Source organism: Engystomops pustulosus, chromosome 3, assembly GCF_040894005.1.
Source record: "Engystomops pustulosus chromosome 3, aEngPut4.maternal, whole genome shotgun sequence".
Classification (NCBI taxonomy): domain Eukaryota; kingdom Metazoa; phylum Chordata; class Amphibia; order Anura; family Leptodactylidae; genus Engystomops; species Engystomops pustulosus.
In genome coordinates this window covers 193,967,051-193,986,994 of record NC_092413.1, presented here as the reverse complement: position 1 = coordinate 193,986,994, position 19,944 = coordinate 193,967,051, and the positions used below count along the sequence as shown (strand labels likewise).

The window sequence follows — 19,944 nt, the reverse complement described above, 5'->3', positions numbered from 1 at the left end:
TGGCTATATACCACAGGGGGCTGGATGGTTGGCTGGCTATATACCACAGGGAGCTGGATGGTTGGCTGGCTATATACCACAGGGGGCTGGATGGCTGGCTGGCTATATACCACAGGGGGCTGGATGGCTGGCTGGCTATATACCACAGGGGGCTGGATGGCTGGCTATATACCACAAGGGGCTGGATGGCTGGCTATATACCACAGGGGGCTAGATGGCTGGCTATATACCACATTGGGCTGGCTGGCTGGCTATATACCACATTGGGCTGGATGGCTGGCTGGCTATATACCACATTGGGCTGGATGGCTGGCTGGCTATATACCACATTGGGCTGGATGGCTGGCTAGCTATATACCACAGGGGGCTGGCTGGCTATGTACCACAGGGGGCTGGTTGGCTATGTACCACAGGTGGGTGGCTGGCTATGTACCACAGGTGGGTGGCTGGCTATGTACCACAGGGTGGTGGCTGGCTGGCTATATACCACAGGGTGGTGGCTGGCTGGCTATATACCACAGGGTGGTGGCTGGCTGGCTATATACCACAGGGTGGTGGCTGGCTATATGCCACAGGGGGGTGGCTGGCTGGCTATATACCACATGGGGGTAGCTGGCTGGCTATATACCACAGGGGGGTGGCTGGCTGGTTATATACCACAGGGGGGTGGCTGGCTGGCTATATACCACAGGGGGGTGGCTGGCTGGCTATATACCACAGGGGGGTGGCTGGCTGGCTATATACCACAGGGGGGTGGCTGGCTGGCTATATACCACAGGGGGGTGGCTGGCTGGCTATATACCACAGGGGGGTGGCTGGCTGGCAATATACCACAGGGGGGTGGCTGGCTGGCAATATACCACAGGGGGGTGGCTGGCTGGCAATATACCACAGGGGGGTGGCTGGCTTGCTATATACCACGGGGGATGGCTGATTTTTTATATACCACGGGGGATGGCTGGTTTTTTATATACCACGGGGGATGGCTGGTTTTTTATATACCACGGGGGATGGCTGGCTTTCTATAAACCACGGGGGATGGCTGGCTTTCTATAAACCACGGGGGATGGCTGGCTTTATATATACCACGGGGGATGGCTGGCTATATACTACAGGGGACTGGCTGGCTATGTACCACAGGGGGCTGGCTGCCGGCTATATACCACAGGGGGCTGGCTGACTGGCTATATACCACAGGGGGCTGGCTGACTGGCTATATACCACAGGGGGCTGGCTGACTGGCTATACACTACAGGGGCTGGATGGTTGGCTGGCTATATACCACAGGGGGCTGGATGGTTGGCTGGCTATATACCACAGGGGGCTGGATGGTTGGCTGGCTATATACCACAGGGGGCTGGATGGTTGGTTGGCTATATACCACAGGGGGCTGGTTGGCTATATACCACAGGGGGCTGGCTGACTGGCTATACACTACAGGGGCTGGATGGTTGGCTGGCTATATACCACAGGGGGCTGGATGGTTGGCTGGCTATATACCACAGGGGGCTGGATGGTTGGCTGGCTATATACCACAGGGGGCTGGATCGTTGGCTGGCTATATACCACAGGGGGCTGGATGGTTGGCTGGCTATATACCACAGGGGGCTGGATGGCTGGCTGGCTATATACCACAGGGGGCTGGATGGCTGGCTATATACCACAGGGGGCTGGATGGCTGGCTATATACCACATTGGGCTGGATGGCTGGCTATATACCACATTGGGCTGGCTGGCTGGCTATATACCACATTGGGCTGGATGGCTGGCTGGCTGTATACCACATTGGGCTGGATGGCTGGCTGGCTATATACCACATTGGGCTGGATGGCTGGCTGGCTATATACCACATTGGGCTGGATGGCTGGCTGGCTATGTACCACAGGGGGCTGGATGGTTGGCTGGTTGGTGGTGGTAAAATTAGGTGCCTCGGCTTATACTCGGGTTGGCTTATACTATACGGGCGTATGTATATGGTACCCTTTTAGTTCTGCTATCTTATTCTTATCCTGTGGATACAGAATACAAAAAACCAAAGGGTGTAGCACAGCCCAAGTGTATACGAGCCAAATGCACAGTAATCAACTTCAACCAAAACACAAGAAAAAGAGTGCATTCAAATGGCTCAAAGGGTATTGCAAAAACATCAAATTTTATTAGTACAAAAACCCCTAAGGAAGTTGCCCTTTGTGGCGACGAAACGCGTAGGGAGCCTAGTGCCTCTGTCCTTGCTTACCTCCCTTGACAGCATGCAGACCTTTATGTGGTAACTTCTCATCCTTCGAACTTCCTTTTTTTCCCTTGATCACTGTCGCGCTTACCCCTGTATCGTCACCAGCATATACCCTTTTATTCTTGTACTTAGCACTTCTAGCACTTTATATACATTTCGTGTGCAATAATCAGGCTGAGGGTTGTTCTTTGAGGAGGTACAATATCACTACTGAGTGATTGACAGTAGGCAGTCACGGTGTACCTACACCAGGTCACTGGACATTGTTTTGGTATGTACATTTTTGTATTTTAAATGTTTTTAGTATGTCGCTGATTGTTTGTTTTTGTACTAATAAAATTTGATGTTTTTGCAATACCCTTTGAGCCATTTGAATGCACTCTTTTTCTTGTGTTTTGGTTGATCCTGTGGATACAGGTAAGTGTTTAAAACTGTGCATCCCCTTTAATGATCTTTGTCCTATTAAATATGTCAGAAAAGAAGGAAAGCTCCTGCTATTGCTGTGTTCATTCTTGGACTTTCTGTACATTTTTCTCTAAATGATGGGGGATTATACTTTGAGACTGGATCAATCTGTGCCCTTTTTTCGTCGCCTATATGATAACGACAGGACAGCTTTAGGATAGGACATGGTGAAATAATGAAATGTAATGACACAACCTTCCAATGCTGTAACTTACTTTATGTTAAGAGTAAGAAGAAACCCCGGGCAGTGAATAGTAAGCGCTGACACTGGGCTGAAGCCTGTCTGGAAATCTCTGCAGGAACATCATTCATCATCCATCAGGGATTGTCATACAGTATAATAGTATAAATGCTCTTTAAAGCAAATCTACCACCAGGATGAAGGATTGTAAATCAAGCACATTGTCATGCAGGTGTGCGCCCTCTCTGACAGGATCTGCTATTCTTTTGGCTTCTCATGCACTTGTTTTTTTAAAAAAATGGCTTTTAAAATTATGCAAATGAGCTTGAGGGGCTTCAGGCTCCATAAACATTTGCATAATTGTTAAAGATTTTTTTTCTTAAAAGCAAGGGCATTAGAAACCTATAGAAGAGCAGATCCTAGCAGAGGGGGCACACGCCAGTATGTGCTTCGTTTTAATAAACCTTAATTCCAGTGGTAGATGTCCTTTTAAAGGGGAGTCCTATGATAAAATATACCTGATTGGTCCAGTGTTCTACAGCTATTACCGGATAAATTGACTAGTCTCTTGAAAACTAGGGCTTGGTCATTGAGGTACAAATGAGCTTGGTTCAGTTTATGCTCAGCAGATCTGGAAACTTTTGAGGAAATTATAAAGTTTAGGGTAGGATCATATTTTTTCTTACGCACATTTAGTATGTATGCCAGAAAAGCATATACTGTACACTAAACGTGTACATAGACTTATAGGGGCGATTTATAACAAATTTCTGAGGAAAAACTGTTCTAGTTGACAAGGAAACCAATCAGAGCACAGCTTTAATTTTAAAAACAGATGTTGGAGAATGAAAGCTGAGCTCTGATTGGTTGCCATGGGCAACTAGAACAGTTCTACTCTAAGAAACTTGTCATAAATCCCTCCTTAGTGGCAGATAGTGGTCTACTCTTTTACCTCCTTTGCTTGGCATGCATTTCATCCAGCAGGAAAGGTTGAATAAAAAAGTGCTGTAGACAACACACTATATCACCATGCTTCCTGCTGGGGTGAGCATTACAGGCGGTCCCCGACTTAAGAACACCCGACTTAGTGACAACCCCTAGTTACAAACGGACCTCTGGATGTTGGTAATTTACTTTACTTTCGTCCCAGGCTACAATGATCAGCTATAACAGATATCAAATGTGTCTGCAATCTAAGCTTTATTGGAAATCCTGGATCTTATGACAACCCAAAAGTTTTAAAATCCAAATGTCACAGAAACTTAAAAAATTTTGTCCGGCATTACAATTATAAAATATACAGTTCCAACTTAAATATACATTCCACTTAAGAACAAACCTAAAGAACCTATCTTGTACGTAACCCAGGGACTGCCTGTGCAACACAGCGGGGCCCATAATATGGGGGATGGATGTCACTGTATGGCATCCATCCCTGGCCTCCACTGAGCACACGCTCGGGGTGTTTCCCCAGTGATGTCACGGTCCATATAACGACAGTTTTGTGTCTGATGATTACCCCTCCTCTCGATTTCAGAGGGGAGGAGCTGATCTGGAAGGCGTATCCCACCGCATGAGCGTTCTGTGGAAAACATTGTAGCCCTCAGCTAAAAAATTATTTAAAATTCTATCATAAACTGCAGGGACCTTTCATTCGGTCAAAATAGTTTTTTTTTTTTTTTTTCTATGAAGGAGCCAAGATTTAGTTTGACATTTATTGCACAATTGTCCCATACATTTCGGCAGAATATGGAAACCATAATCCAGTACAGGCGCTCCTGACTTAAGGACACCCGACTTACAGACAACCCATAGTTACAGACGGACCTGTCTCCCACTATGACCTCTGGCGAAGCTCTCTGGATGCTTCTCTATAGTCCCAGACTGCAATGATCAGCTGTGAAGTGTCTGTAATGAAGCTTTATTGATAATCTTTGGTCCCATTACAGCAAAAAATTTTGAAACTCCAATTGTCGCCAGGGCAAAAACATTTTTTTGCCTGGAACTACAATTATAAAATATACAGTTTCGACTTGCATACAAATTCAACTTAAGAACAAACCTATGGAACCTATCTTGTATGTAACCCGGGGACTGCCTGTAATATGAGAGGATCCGTCCATAAAGGAAGTAGTATTCTAGTCTGTACTAAGAACCTATGGCCCCAGGCAGGGACCATGACGAGGACTAGGATATGACACATAACCTGTATGGATTATACATGTGCGCTGCAGATGCAATTATTTTCCCGTGGTCTTTTCCTAATACCAATGTTTCTATATTTACTCCAGCTCTCCATGAATACGGAATAATGACCATGTGTCTGTAATGAAGTTAGTTGATCTTTTGTTATCTATCTCACGAGCCTCTAATCGTTGAATAGAAATCCAGGAGGGGTTGATTACAGAAAATCAGTCTGATCATACACCAGACAGGTTCCTGGCTGAGGAACCTGTCGTAGACATCTGCTATTGTGCGCCGGAGGACGCAACGTTTTCCAATTTTTCCTGAGTAACGGCGCACGACTCCTACCTGATGAGCACACTCGCACTGTCAGGCGTCACGTTATCATTTGATGGAACTACTTATGGGGTATTTCTAACAATGGCAACCTACAGCTTCTAATTTACTACCCACTGGTAACTGCTTCTCATAAGAAAAAGTATAGAAAATGTACATTGTAGGAAACTTGCCACTGAGTTGTCTTTGTGTTAATGGTGTAACATTATAGGTTTTATGTTTTTTTTTTGTTTTTTTTTTAAACAAAGTTTACATTAGTTACTGTCTTAAAAAAAACTATGGGGCACAGTGTGAGGAGACCTTTGAGTTACCGCACACCTTTAGTGTCTTCTCACTGAGAGCTACTTAGATGTATTAAGGCGTATAGTCACAGCGCAAGGCATTGTGCTTGATGGTTGCATCCCCAAATGTTACAAGGATAGCTGCCTTCTCAGAGCCCAGCAGCTGCTGTATCATCTATATGTCTTTCTATGAAGGCAACCAATGATGATGGTTTGATCTCTTAAAGGGAACCTGTCACCTACTTTACCTTACTCAATTCCCAGCCCCTTTCAGGTAGAGTATGAAATGCCCTTTCTAGAATTCATGTGAAATATCACCCATTTACCTATAAATAAAGTCTTCTCCAAGTTCATGTGAAAATGTCATCTTCAGTCGGGTTCAGAGGCCGGAGAAGTGGAGTGTAAATTTAGACACCTATATCTTGGGATTTATATCAGCAAGAAACATGGTCCGGGTATCAGTTTATAGAAAATAATTTGATCCTTTTCAACCACATCAGGCTTGTGATACAATTGTCTTCTTTAATCTGATACCAGAACCCTGATTCTAGCTTCTATAAATCACAAGATATAGGCATATAAAGTGACCCTTTCCCTCCAGCCTCTGAGACTGACTCTTTTCTGGTAAAAGATGACCATTTTCTGCTTATTTTCACATGACTTTGGAGAGTCTTTTTTTTTTTTTTTTATAGGTAAACTGATGAGATTTCATATAACAGCAGGAATTTTAGAAAATGTCATACCCTAACTCAGGGGACTAGTAGTTTAATAGGGTAAATGTAAGTGATCAGTTCCCTATTGCAATCCTTGAATCAATAGGGTATGTAACCATCAAGTAAAATGTCTTGTACTTAAACATTTCTCACTTCAGTGGGGTAAAAGTTCTGTGGCACAGGTTCCTCTACATTTTTTATGATTATAGAAAAAAGTGGGAGCTGGATATTAATCACTGGAGGATATCATCTCAATATCACTCATGAAATACAAAACTTTTAGATTTTTCCAAGAATAACACCAAAATTGCATTCCCTGTGTTTAGTTAGGTGTGAAATGTTGACTATATAAATTAATTGAAGGAGTGTAACATGCGGAAGTTCAATGTACGAATCATCCGAAATTAATATCTTATTTGATTGACAAATGCCGGATGGGTGGCCAGATTTTTTTTTTTTTTTTAGATATTCTCAATTATTAGCACTTTTATCGTCTGTTGTTACTGAGCTGCACAGAATAATTTATGTTATTACTTTAGAGTCATTTTGGGGGACTTTGATCACTGAGGTCCTACCAATAAGATTCAGTGACAGAGATGTATCCTCTATCCTGCACACTTCTGTGTGATCTTTGCAATGTCATGTGTTCTCCACATGGTCCAGGTCCTAAAACAAGAGGCGCTATACTGCTATCTATAGTCTGGGGTACTACACTACATTAATGAATATACTCTGGTGTATTACACTACACTGGTAAATAATCCTTTGGTGTACTACATTGGTAAATATATACAGTATCTGGCATATATGGTTAAATTCGATGCCGGGAACATAACTGGTTATTCATGTACATTTTTTTTGCACCTAATTTTTTGTCTGTGTCTATAATGTCCATGCCGCTCGGTCAGCACTGAGCTACTTCATAAGAGAATACATAGTATTGTGAGAAGTGAGAGTAGTATGTAGTAGACTTAGTTCTAGGGGAAAGACACGACAAGGATAAGCTCCACCCACTTCTTTGCTTCTGAGGAATATATCTGACAAGTATACAATTTTTCATTGGAAGGAAAAATGCTATAATTATAAGGCTATATGCACACAAATTAGTGGCTTTTATGGGCCTCAAACACGCTGTGTTTTTTGCCGTTTGTTGGTCCTGTGGACATTGCCGGGGTGGACACTGGTCCCCTTGTCGGTGTCTGGTTAAAATGCCCAGCCACGCTCTCAAGAAACGTATCCAGGCCTCTCTTGAATGTGTACAAATTATCTGCCATAGTAACCTACTGCGGCAGAGAGTTCCACAGTCTCACTGCTCTTACAAGAGGCATAGAGGATGCCCCCTGTATATGGCGAAGGTAGAACCTCCTCTCCTCTAGGTGTACAGGATGCCCCCTGTCTATGTTGATGGTAGAACCTCCTCTCCTCTAGGTGTAGAGGATGCCCCCTGTCTATGGTGATGGTAGAACCTCCTCTCTTCTAGGTATAGAGGATGTCCCTGTCTATGGTGATGGTAGAACCATCTCTCTTCTAGGTGTAGAAGATGTCCCCTGTCTATGGTGATGGTAGAACCACCTCTCATCTAGGTGTAGAGGATGTCCCCTGTCTATGGTGATGGTAGAACCGCCTCACCTCTAGGTGTAGAGGACGCCCCCGTCTATGGTGATGGTAGAACAGTCTCTGCTCTAGGTGTAGAGGATGCCCCCTGTCTATTCCCTTTATAATCTTGTTTGCTCTCCTCTGCACCCGTTCCAGCTCTACTATATCCTTTTTATATACTGGTGCCTAAAACTGTCCACAATATTCCATGTGTGGTCTGACCAGGGATTTGTATAAGGGCAAAACTATGTCCTTATCATGAGAATCTATTCCTCTCTTCATACATCCCAAGTTTAATGCTTTATCAGCAGCTGCCTGGCTCTGATCACTTCAATGAAGTTTACCCTCCACCATTATCCCCCAAGTTTTTCGGCTGCAGTTTATTATACGTGCCACAATGGTTTCTGAATAATACCAACTCATTTGCCTTTAATTGTTAATGTTTGGTGGAGGTTTCACTTTCCGCATCTCAAAATGTCAAGCGGATGTGTGATTTGGGGGCAAAGATAAAAACCTGTTTTAAAAGTTGTAGGGGGTCTAAGACGACTATATGTAGATTTGAAAGCCCTGCATTTGTGCTTTAATAATTTGCGCCATGTGTCCTTATCCAACATACAGCTACAATAATAGTTGTCTTCAGTGGTTTTGACTGCAGTGCGTTTCTTTGGTTGCAGTAAGTAATGTGTTTTTAGTATGGGTAGATTAGGAAAGGCATAGGTGTTCTGTCACTTCCACAGAAGGTCCAAAATTCGGATGAAAAATGTGTTTTGAAATGGACAATGTGGGGGTTAATATGAGCACCTGCTACTGTGTTCTCCTGAATTAGACCTGAAGAAGGCAGTAGTATTCTCCCGAAACGTTCTGTTTATTTAAATAAATATCCGAGATTTGGAACTTCGGTGGAAGCGCATCATGATAAGATTTGTGTTTTTCGTAATCTACCCATACTATTGTAACACCAAAACCCAACCCCACCCCCCGCCTCTTACCTTCACGACTGGCCTACAGCAGATGCAGCAGGCCACAACCCTCACTTATAGGACATCTACCACCAGGATTAACACCTATGGAGCTTGGAGTCCCTCAGGCTCATTTGCATACAGTTCTTCATTCTGGTGGTAGGTGCCCTTTGAGTTGAGCACATAGACGTTCTTGTCCACCCACCCTGTGCAAAACATTAATACCCTATGACACGTCGTGTCTCTTTATTATTCTAGCAATGTGTTTTTGTCTTCCAAAATCTATTTGGTGGACCTGACATTTCCAAATCTAGAAATCTAAAACTTTCTCAAAATGTTTTTAAATTTCCTGACAAAACTTCAGATTTCCCAGCGCCACATTAACCAACTATTCTATGGTTAGAAATTTATTTTGACTAAATGACTTAAAATTTATGCCGTGCGCCCACCCCCCGCTGGCGCCTCTTAACAATCGGCTGAATTATTTTTCAGTGCTTTCGTTTTTCTGTAAAGGCTACAGAAAAAAAAATTCCGCACAATGGGTGACTATCGGCAACAAAGGTTGTGTATAAATTTAGTAAACCACATAACCAACTTGGGCCACATATTATAATTCAAATTCATTTTGGACGTAAACTGCTGTGTTTTCCAAAAATAATTAGACCATTGTAAAGTTATGGGCTTTGTCATGTGCCCTTGTTTCAGAACATCACAATTTTTGTCATTAGTTGTGGAGTTCTTTTAGTTTTGGGGGCTTTTTTGTAATAAATTATGCCAAATACGGTACCTTGTATACAGTTACTAGATATTTATAGCTTCAAAGTTTTACAATAGTTATAAACTCAGGAAGTTTTTCTTTTTATCTGCAGGAATGTCATGTTTAGCTGGTGACAGGTTCCAATAGCCTATGCTATGCTGATTTTAAAAGGAATCATTCTGAATCATTTTAGTAGTTTTTTTTTATAAGTCGTTATTTCACATTACCTTGTTCCCTGCCAGCAGCATGCGGTGAGTCCTGGAGGAAGGGGACAGCTGCAGCCTATGTGCCTGTGTCTCAGTATCCTCTCCTCCTCACTCAGGTTAGTGATGGGTTGTTCGCGAACCAGCCGGCACAAAGAGCCGGCTAATTCGTGTGAAGGACGCGAGCCAACTAGCCTCAGTGAGCCGATGGCTCACCAAACCCCGCCCTGAGCGGCTCACCACGCCCCATTTAATCTGATAATATCAAGTTAAAAGTGGTGTGGTGTGGGGTGACTCGCTGACCTGCGGCTCCCTTTTATATATTTATTAGGGAGCTGTTCAGGAGCCAAAAGAGCTGGCTCTTCTTAGTGAGCGGAGCCTAATGAGTCAGCTCGCTAAGAAGAGCCGGACTTCCCATCACTAACTCATGCAGCACCCCACTTCCTGTCTTGTGCACTGTGCATGCAGGGGAGGGAGGGGAGTGTTGTGGAGGAGAGGAGGAATTCATGAGGAGAAACAGGTTGCAGCCACCCCCCCCTTCCCGGGACTAACCACACATTGCTGGCAGGGAGCCAGGTATTGTGAATTAAACTTCCATAAACTACTGAAATGTTTCAAAAGGCATATTTAAAATCTGCATCGCATAGGCCATGGGAGTCTGTCACCGGCTGAAATTCACATTCCTGGTGACAGGTTTGCTTTAAGAGAAAATTAGGTCAAACAATTGTCTCAACTGGACTGCTTCCTCTTTGTATAACCCATCATTATAAGTACAATGCTACTTTTCACCACAAGAAGTTGGAGAGAAGTCTGGTCTTTTATTCAACTGATTTTTAAATACTTGGGTCATACCTTCTATTGAAGGCTTCATGTTTTTTCATCTTTATACAGGTCTCTGATTTAGTGATTATTTTGAACCACAAAAGGGCAGTTGAAGCATTTGCCAAAGGGGGGAACCTGACTCTAGGAGGAAACTTCACAGTGGCTATTGGACCTCTTGGAAGGTAAAGGCTTTATACAACAGTCTACAACGGGGGAGGGAGGGGTGACCTTTTAAAGTCTACTTTGATATGTGTTTTCAATGGGCTTCTGTGCCTTGTGTATTATCTCGCTCCCTCCCAGCAGTGTGTGGCGAGTCCTGGGGAAGGGGGCGAACTGAAGCCTGTGTGTGCTTGTCTCTGTGTGCATTCTTCCCCCTACTCCACACCGTTCCTCTCCTTCCCCTACCTACTCAATACACATGACAGGAAGTGGGTAGGGAGCTGCCTGAGTGTGGAGGAGAGGCCCGCCTTCCCCCCCAGGACTCATTGCACTCTGCTGGCAGGGTGCCAGGTAATGTGAAATACCGTCTTATAAACGCCTGAAATGATTGAGAGTGCTGATGAAGGCATTTTTAAAATCGGCGTAGGATAGGCTATTGGAACCTGTCACCAGATTGACATTCCTGGTGACTATTTCACTTCAAGCTGGAAATATCCATTATATATATTTATGTAACTGAACTATTAAATAATCAGACGATAATTTTTCTTGTTTACCCCTCACCTTTACCCCCATCTCTTCCCTGACCCATTCCCCTACCCCTCCAACTTCTTAATTGGGGATTCTTTGCAGATAGTTAACTGGAGAATGCACCCTTGTCTGGATGAATGATGCGCCCATTTGATGAGCCAATATATACTGTGACCTTGTACCATATACTTTTAAACAAGTATCTGGTCCCCTTTATAACATTACCATCCATGGTCAGTGTGCTTGTGACCCTGGGGCCCATTATGACCAGCCGGAACAATACATCGCCACCATGTAGTGTATCGGCTGTCCGGTTGCAGTGCAGGCGCAGCTCTCGTTCACACCTTTCGGCTTTACTTACTTTCCCGTTAAATCCTATTTTCTTGATATATTTATAGAAATCTGGAGGGAGATGTGGCAATTAGAAGTTCGGCAGCCGTCTATACGTACTGCAAGTCACGTGGGCTGTTTGCTGGAATATCATTGGAAGGGTCTGGATTAATTGAACGAAAGGAAACAAATCGCAAGTAAGTAAAGATTTTACTCCATGTTCATTTGTAAAATACTTTATATTTTTTAACATTATTTTGGAGTGTGCAGCTGAGGGCTTGGGATATTCTGGCCTCTTGGTGACTTGCAATCTGCATTTTTTATCAGTTTTTCCCTCTGTAGATTCTATTGCTTCATTTTTATTATAATTGTGGAGACTAGCAGCAGGTGGGGACCTCTCCGAATAGCGGCTCTTGCTTAACCTCCCTCCTTCCCCCATCTTTCCTTTAAAGGGCATCTACCACCAGGGTGAAGGACTGTATGCAAATGAGCCTGCGGGGCTCCAAGCTCCATAGGTGTTAATAGAGCCTGGAGCCCCTCATTTGCATATAGTCCTTCATCCTGGTGGTAGATGTCCTTTAAATTCTATGTACTTTCACAAGAGAATTAGTCAAGGGTTTAGGAAGAGAAAGCAATAAGTGTCTTATATATCTAGTTATTATAAATCTCTTTTTATTTTCACTTATACTGTAGATTTGTACAAGGTTTGTTTGACTAAGGATATCAGTTTTAAGGATCCAAAAACTTTGTCAAACTATTGATGGCAAGATACCGTTATACTGTCCTAGTATATACCTTCATACTTAAAGAGGTTCTCCAGCTATATACACCAGGGGCCCTTGTACCCCTGTTATATCTCGACTAGCACAAAGCAGCTGTTTGCGCATGTGCTGGCTGCTCTACTCATCTCTATGGCGCTGACAGAGATTGCTGAGTATGGCGCTCAGCAACCTCCATTAGTGCTATAGAGATGAATAGAGCAGTCGGTGCATGCGCGGCCAGTTACTCTACATCTTGAACGACGATGGGGATACAACGGGGTGAGGGTCCGATCACTGAGACCCCCACCAATCTGCAAGTTAGCCCCTATCCTAGGGGCTTACTTGTTCATTGCTGGAGAACCCCTTTAAAGGAAAACTACTGTCAAAATCAAGCATGATAAAGCAGGGGCACTTATCTCTTATATTTGTTATCCATGGCTTCCTTCCTTCTAAACCAACTTTTACAACTATGCAACTGAGCCTGAGTGGCTACCCTAGCCCCTCTGTGATCTGGCTTTACAGACTGTTAAACTGTCTGTCTCTCCCCCTGCTCCCTCAGCACTGAAAATGCAGCAGGAAATCCTCCCTGCACAAGTGCTGCTGAATCAGGGGGGGAGACAGTGTAACAGTCCCATTAAACTACTAACCCACTTAGGTAGAATATATAAATGTTCCCTATTTTTTGTGAATCTCTCAGAAGGGCTCTGGTGGGCATTACCAGAGCTCCTCTGTGCTGCAGCTTCAGAGAGCATTACACTGTCTCCTCCTCACTTCTGCTGCTTTAATATCACACAGTGGGTGGGGGAAAGTGCTCCTGCATAGTGTAATGGCCTGCTTTGTGCTGCTATACATCCAATATTAAAGGCACTTTCAATATTAAAGACACTGTGTTGCTTTAAAGATCCATTTCTTCCGAATTCCCAGCTAGTGTTTCCATTCCTATATCGAACATGGTTTTTTTTTTCTCCTATAAATACCCCACACATTATTATATTCTGTATTCTCCTTATATGCAAATTTGCTAATTATTCAGATATGATTCCCTGTATTGCCTAAAAATTGCTCTGGGTTTCCAATACAGATTTTATTGTCAAGAGGACATCCGGGCGTATGAGATCTTGTTTGGTGAAATTCCCCGCCCTGCTTTAGCTGAGGAACTTTATGAAATTCTTGATTCTTTTACTGAAAAATATGAAAATGAGGAACAGAATATAAACAGAAGAAAAGTTTTGAGAGAACCGAGAAAGGTACTGAAAAAATTAAATTTTATACGTACATCTTGGTCTTAGAGTTGTCTCACCATTGACCGAAAATGGTTCATGTTGAATTTTACTTTTTATTAGTATAACCAATGTACTTATCATAAAGTTGTTATCCTAGGCCTAATCACATCCAATCTTTGAGTTCTTTGATTCCTACTGCTGTGAACTGATGTCCAGAGTAAACTACTGAGAGCTTCTCTATCATTAGACTGATAATCTAATCTGATGGATGCTACTTGATCTGTGTAGAAATCTTGCCAAAAGAGGAGTCGAAATGTTAGGAATCTCTGATGACCTAATAGAGAAATTCTAGAGCTGCAGAGTGAAGTGGGGTTGAATTTGTCATATTTAAAGGAAATTTTCCACCAGTATCGAAAATTGTAAACCAAGCACACCTACATGCAGACGCGTGGCCCCCCTGGCAGGATCTGCTGTTCTTTTAGGTACTTATTCCCTAATTTTTGCAAAAAAAAGCTTTTAAAATTATGCAAATTAGCCTGAAGGGCTTTGGGCTCCGTCATCTGATAAGTGTCCACACCTCTCTGCAGGCTTGTGAGCAGTAGGATTGAACAGAGGTGTGCAGAATTATCAGACGACAGATCCCCTCATTGGCATCATTGTAAAGGCCCCTTTCTTAAAAATGTAAGGGCTTAAGGAGCTAAAAGAAGAGTAGATCCCATCGGAGGAGGCACCTGCATGTGCTTGGTTTCCGATATTTGAACCTGGTTGTACATTTATTTTAAGTTTATGCCTAAAGGAATGTTTCCAGTACAGGCAGGTTTGTTCTTAAGTTGAATTTGTATGTAAGTTGGAACTGTATACTTTATAATTGTAGCTCGAGCCAAAATTTCTTTTTTTTCGTCTCTGTGACAATTAGACTTTAAAAATGTTGGTTTGTCAGCAGAACTAGCAATAAAGCTTAATAGCAGACACATTTAATAACTGTTACAGCTGTTTATTGTAGCCTAAGGCTAAAGTAGAGTAAATTGCCAACATCTTGGGGTCGTCTGTAAGTCGGGTGTTCTTAAGTAGGGGACTTACTGTATTTAAGAGTCATAATTCAATTTTGCGTTGGTGTATTATGAACAAAATTCTGGTTCAATTTAGGAGCAGTGTGTAAAACTTGAAGCCACTTTCTTGAAACACATAATGAAAGCCAATGTTTAAAGCAAAAATTGAGTAAAAATTAAGTAAAGCTTTGCAAATTTTTCCCACTATATTTCTGTAGGGGTGACCATATTTAGTAAATCTTGTAAAAGTTGCACAATCATATAGGCAAGGCTGGCGTGTCTGGAGCCCCAATTAAAGTTACATCTGTGGGCCCCATCGTGCATATCTCTAATCCGAATGCTAGAACAAGGAGCCCAGAAGCTCTTCCATAGTATTGAACTGTATTGTGTGCCCCCCACACCTCAGGGTAGTTTAGGTATTCCCCATCCTTTGGGCAAGGAAAAAGTGTATGTAGCGGGAAATGCCCTTGAATATATTAAATAAAAATACATGAAAGAAAATGAAATAATAATAAATTCCCAGCGCTACCTGCCTTGATGGTTGACATTATTTGATCCGATTTGTTTAGTATAACTTAAAAATTAAATTTTCTGCTCCAATAAGATGAAGCCCCACCTCTCATCCTCCTAAGTATCTGGCTGTAAGACAACTGGCTGGAGCAGGAGGTTTTCTCTCTGCATCTGCCTGTAAGACAACTGGCTGGAGCAGGTGCTTTTACTTCTGTGTCTGTGATGTCTCCTTCCCCCTTATCTGGGGGAAAACTTTTGCTTTGTCCATATTCTTCACAGCAGAGGTTTTGGTTTTGTCTTGGTGGCACTTTGTTGGCCCTATATGTGATGCACAGGCTATACTGTATTATATACTGTAATGTATGAATAGCCTTTAATCCATTGTGTAACCTTCTCTGACGTGTTGTTCTTCCTGCAGAAAGAGGTGGCAGCGAAGTCCAGCCGACCGCGCTCTTACACCTCAGGAAATGGCTACGAAGGTCAGGATCAGGTTTTCTCTACATCAAATGGTTAATATCTTTTTTTGCATTTTTTAAAAAACAATTAAATCCTCACGAAATAACTCTAAAGTGTTTCCAGGATACATGAATATTTTAAAACTGTAATATCTCTTATTTTCTCAGCTTCCAGACCTACACAGAGAAGTTACCCCGACCTCTCCAGCTACAACATGAATGAACGTGAGTAGAAGCAAGCTGAATTTTGCTTAAAGGGTTATTCTCGTGTAATATTTGACATATCCACAGGATGTTTCCTTAATACATAGATAGATGCAGGCCAACCTCTGGGACCTGCGTGATGAGAACGGGGGTCCGCTGACTGCCTTTCTGTGATCAGTTAAGCGGAGAGATGCGCAGCCGGTCTTCAATAAATCTACCATCAAAATCCATCGTGATAAACCAGGGACACTTACTCATAAATCAAGGTACTGTGACTGTGGTGATCTTCTTGTAATTGTTATCCAGGGTCTCCTTCCTTCTAAAATCCACTTTAAAATTTATGCTAATGAGCCAGAAGAGCTCTGGGAATCGTAGCTTATCCACCACCGTTCTGCAGCTTCACAGGCTGTTACACTGTGCAGGGGCATTTCCTTTGCATCCTCAGGCAGGGGGATGGGAGAAGTGCTCCTAAACCATGTAACAGCATGTGAAGCTACATTAACACCGCCACCCAGAAGGAGCTCCTGGATAACACATATAAGAAGATTACCACAGTCACGGTGTCTGGATCTATGAGTAAGTGTCCCTGGTTTATCATGATGGATTGTGATGGTAGATTTCTTTAAGGTCTATAGGAGTCTATTTGCTCCGCTTTTTTGTGGTTCCAAAAAACTAGAACCGAAAACGTTTGTGCACGGGGTTCAGAGGTGGAGCCTGCATCTAGACAGGGACGATATCTTTGTAGGGGAGGACATTGCACAGCAGCAATGAGGTATATGGTTTGCATTTTTCAAGAAAGTCGGAGATTCAATACATAAATCTTGGTGATTGAATCAATAGTCTATAATTGACTAAACAGCCAAAAGTGGCACCTGGCCTGGCACGTGGGCATATGAGAAATCCTAGACAGGGGGATAATAGAAGCATATTTTATATAAGCCATAGCCTCACACTGAATAGACATCTAAAAGGCATCCCCCATAAATCCCTTTAATTCAGCTGAGGATTAGCGGAATAATATTTCCCAGTCTTTTCCACATCTGAGCTGCTGTATTTATAAACCAAGTAAATATGTTAATCCCACCGGTGGTCCCCTTCTGGCTTTTCTGTTACATCACCTCCTACGAGTATAAAGCAGCAAATGTCAAATATTTTCAGCCTAGTACTTACGAGGGAATCCTTTATAAGGATTATCCCATACATAACATGGATGGGGTCATTTATGAATGAGGACAGTGGATAGTGGTCTTGAATGGAGGAATAGAGCATCTTGTGGGGAAGGGGGGAAGATCACGGCATCAAATTGGGGGCTAGCACAGACTATATGGAGGACGTGCTGTAATAGTCGGATGTGTGCACGCGAATTGCTTGTGTAATGACATCCTACTTCACATCAATGTACAGGACACCCAACCTGTGGCATTGGCTATCTCTGAATAGTCTACAAGCATCATACAGATGATGAACCCAGGACCCCTGGGCACAATACTAAGCGCAATATGGGATTTTTTTTTCTGATGACTAAAAAAAAGAAAAGAAAAAAGAAACGGAATGTCCACTGTCATATGTGTATGTGTGTATATGTAATATATAAAAAATAGTCATCAGAAAAAAAACATCCCTTCCTAATTTTCGCATTAGACAGAACTATATCAAATAATCTAATGTGTGTGTTCCATTATGTCACTTGTATCAATGGCCATATATTTTTTCCTATTGTCAGTTCTCACTGAGCTGGTGGGTGGAGAACTAACTGCTGCCCCTTCCCTTTCCATAGACGTCCATGTAATCTGACATGCTGGGTAGAATGAGTGTAACTGATGTTATCAGGGAGTGGGCATGAAAGGAGCTAATTTATGTGGAGAAAGAAGCATTTTTCGCGGATATGTTGAAATACAGCATTTTTGATGTTCTCCTGCTCTACTGACTTAAGGAAACTTTGTTGAAATATTAGTGACCATAGTTGATGACAATTTTATCCTCACTGCTATAGGGGGATATGGCGCAGAGGCCCTGAAATAATCGCAAATGCTAGCTTATTGCTAGCTTTGCCCCCATCCGCCATCCCGATCCGCCACCTTCACATCAGTGGGGCGTGAAGGAGGGGCGTGGCCGGCCGGGAGTGGGCCGGCGCGGGCCGTTACTGTCCCCGCGCCTGCGCACTCGCTGCTGCCGGCAACTTTTCATATGATAAACGCTGCGCAGCCAGCTGCCCCGATACATCAAGAGGCAGAAGCCTCTTGATGTATCCCGCTGTGAACATGCAGCGGCGGGGCTATCATACGCTGGCGCACGAGCACTAGCGTATGATAAATATGCCCCATAGTGTGTAGAACTCTCCAGCCTTGTCCAATTCAAAAACTCATTGATGCAACATTTTATATTGTGCACACCTGACCTGCTACTGTACATTGCACAACTTTTACTTCTATTAACATAGAAGCTGATGCTTTTGATGTTACTATATTTTCTAGTTTGATAAGTCTCGTCTGTGTATAACATGGCAGGCACCCCAGAATCCCACTTTACTCCTTCCATACCGCTAATTGTTCTGTACCTGATGATCACGGAGCTATTTTCGCTCTGCTTAATATTCACCTCTCTTTATAGCTGTGACTCAGAAGATATAAGAATACGGAGGGAGTTATTTAAGTCTAATTAGCTATCATTTAGATTTGCTTTGTTTTAGAATTTTTATTCCCTCCTCTAATAATTTGCCATTAACATCTCTTCTCCCATTGAGGAATGGATTTGTATTTTTTAATGGTTTTGCCCCCGGCTTAACTTTCCACGACAAACCTTACTGTGTGCTTCATCTATCTTTTATTATTACTCGTCCCATTTATGTGTTCATTTAGTTTGAGACCACTTACTTCATCTAATTCCATAGAGTCACATTATGAAAGGGCAACGTCTACTCAACCATTACAATTCTGCGCGATCTGCATCACCCACTATCTGGGTCTTACTAGGGTAAATGTCCCATGGGCCAAAACAAAGCCATAGGGATGACGCAGTCCTCCCCCACAATGGCCGAATACCCAAACAAGATAGTAGTGCTCTACAGAATCACATTCACAAAGTAGAGAAATTGGATCATACTGTATGCTTAAAGGAACACTCCAAGTAAACCATCTTGTGCTTTTGTTTCCTGTTACTATGCGTTTTACAACTTCCGTAAAAGTTGTACTACTACTTCTAAGTTGAAGCACCAGGGAGCTGTCATCTATATAACTCCAAGGTCAGTACATGAGCCAGTCATATGTTAATGATCTCTTCTTGCATAGATGCCAGCGGGCAGCTTTTGAGTTTGGCCGCCTGACCCAGAAATATTGTCATATTGCGGGCGAACAGCCAATCTGCCAAATTGACGCCCCTAGTAACTAGCCATGGCTATGATTAGCCAGGGGACCCCACATTTGTAGTGACGTTCCTCAGGGCACTTCTGGCTCATTAGCATAATTTTAAAAGTTGATTTTAGAAGAAAAAAGGCCGTGGATAACAAATATAAGAAGATTACCACAGTCGCGGTGCCTGGATCTATTAGAAAGTGTCCTGGTGAATCATGATGGATTTTCATGGTAGATTTCCTTCAAATTCTGATGCTAGAAAATACAATTTGTCCCGCAGATAACTGAAAAATAAAAAATAGTTGGCTTTTGGAAGGTTGTCCCATGCTCTCAAGTTTAATGGAGCAGACAATAGTATTGAGGGGGCACTGTCTCCGTCTGGAGAAATCAAGGTTTAATTACCGGAGGCGACAGTGCTTTTTTACTATGAGAACGGTCAATCTGTGGAATAGCCTGCCTCAGGCGCTGGTCACAGCAGGGACAGCAGAGAGCTTCAAGAAGGGTCTAGATGCCTTTTTACACCTAAATAACATGGATGGTTATGTTATATAGAATTGTTTCCCCTAAATCCCTTCCTCATCCAATGCCTTCCTTTCCTTGGTTGAACTTGATGGACAAGTGTCTTTTTTTCAACCGTATAAA

General features: G+C 42.9%; 1 protein-coding gene across 2 annotated transcripts in view; it reads left to right on the top strand.

Moving 5' to 3' along the window:
• SH3YL1 (SH3 and SYLF domain containing 1) overlaps positions 1-19,944 on the top strand; it is a 48,781-nt gene that overhangs the window by 13,209 nt on the left and 15,628 nt on the right. Inside the window, exons 5-9 of one of the 2 annotated variants that reach the window (XM_072143477.1) lie at positions 10,800-10,912; positions 11,819-11,947; positions 13,593-13,758; positions 15,712-15,772; positions 15,917-15,973. In XM_072143477.1, the coding sequence (XP_071999578.1) occupies positions 10,800-10,912; positions 11,819-11,947; positions 13,593-13,758; positions 15,712-15,772; positions 15,917-15,973 (526 nt within the window). Of the gene's footprint in view, positions 1-10,799; positions 10,913-11,818; positions 11,948-13,592; positions 13,759-15,711; positions 15,803-15,916; positions 15,974-19,944 lie in introns of both variants that reach the window. The other variant, XM_072143476.1, reaches the window with a different exon arrangement.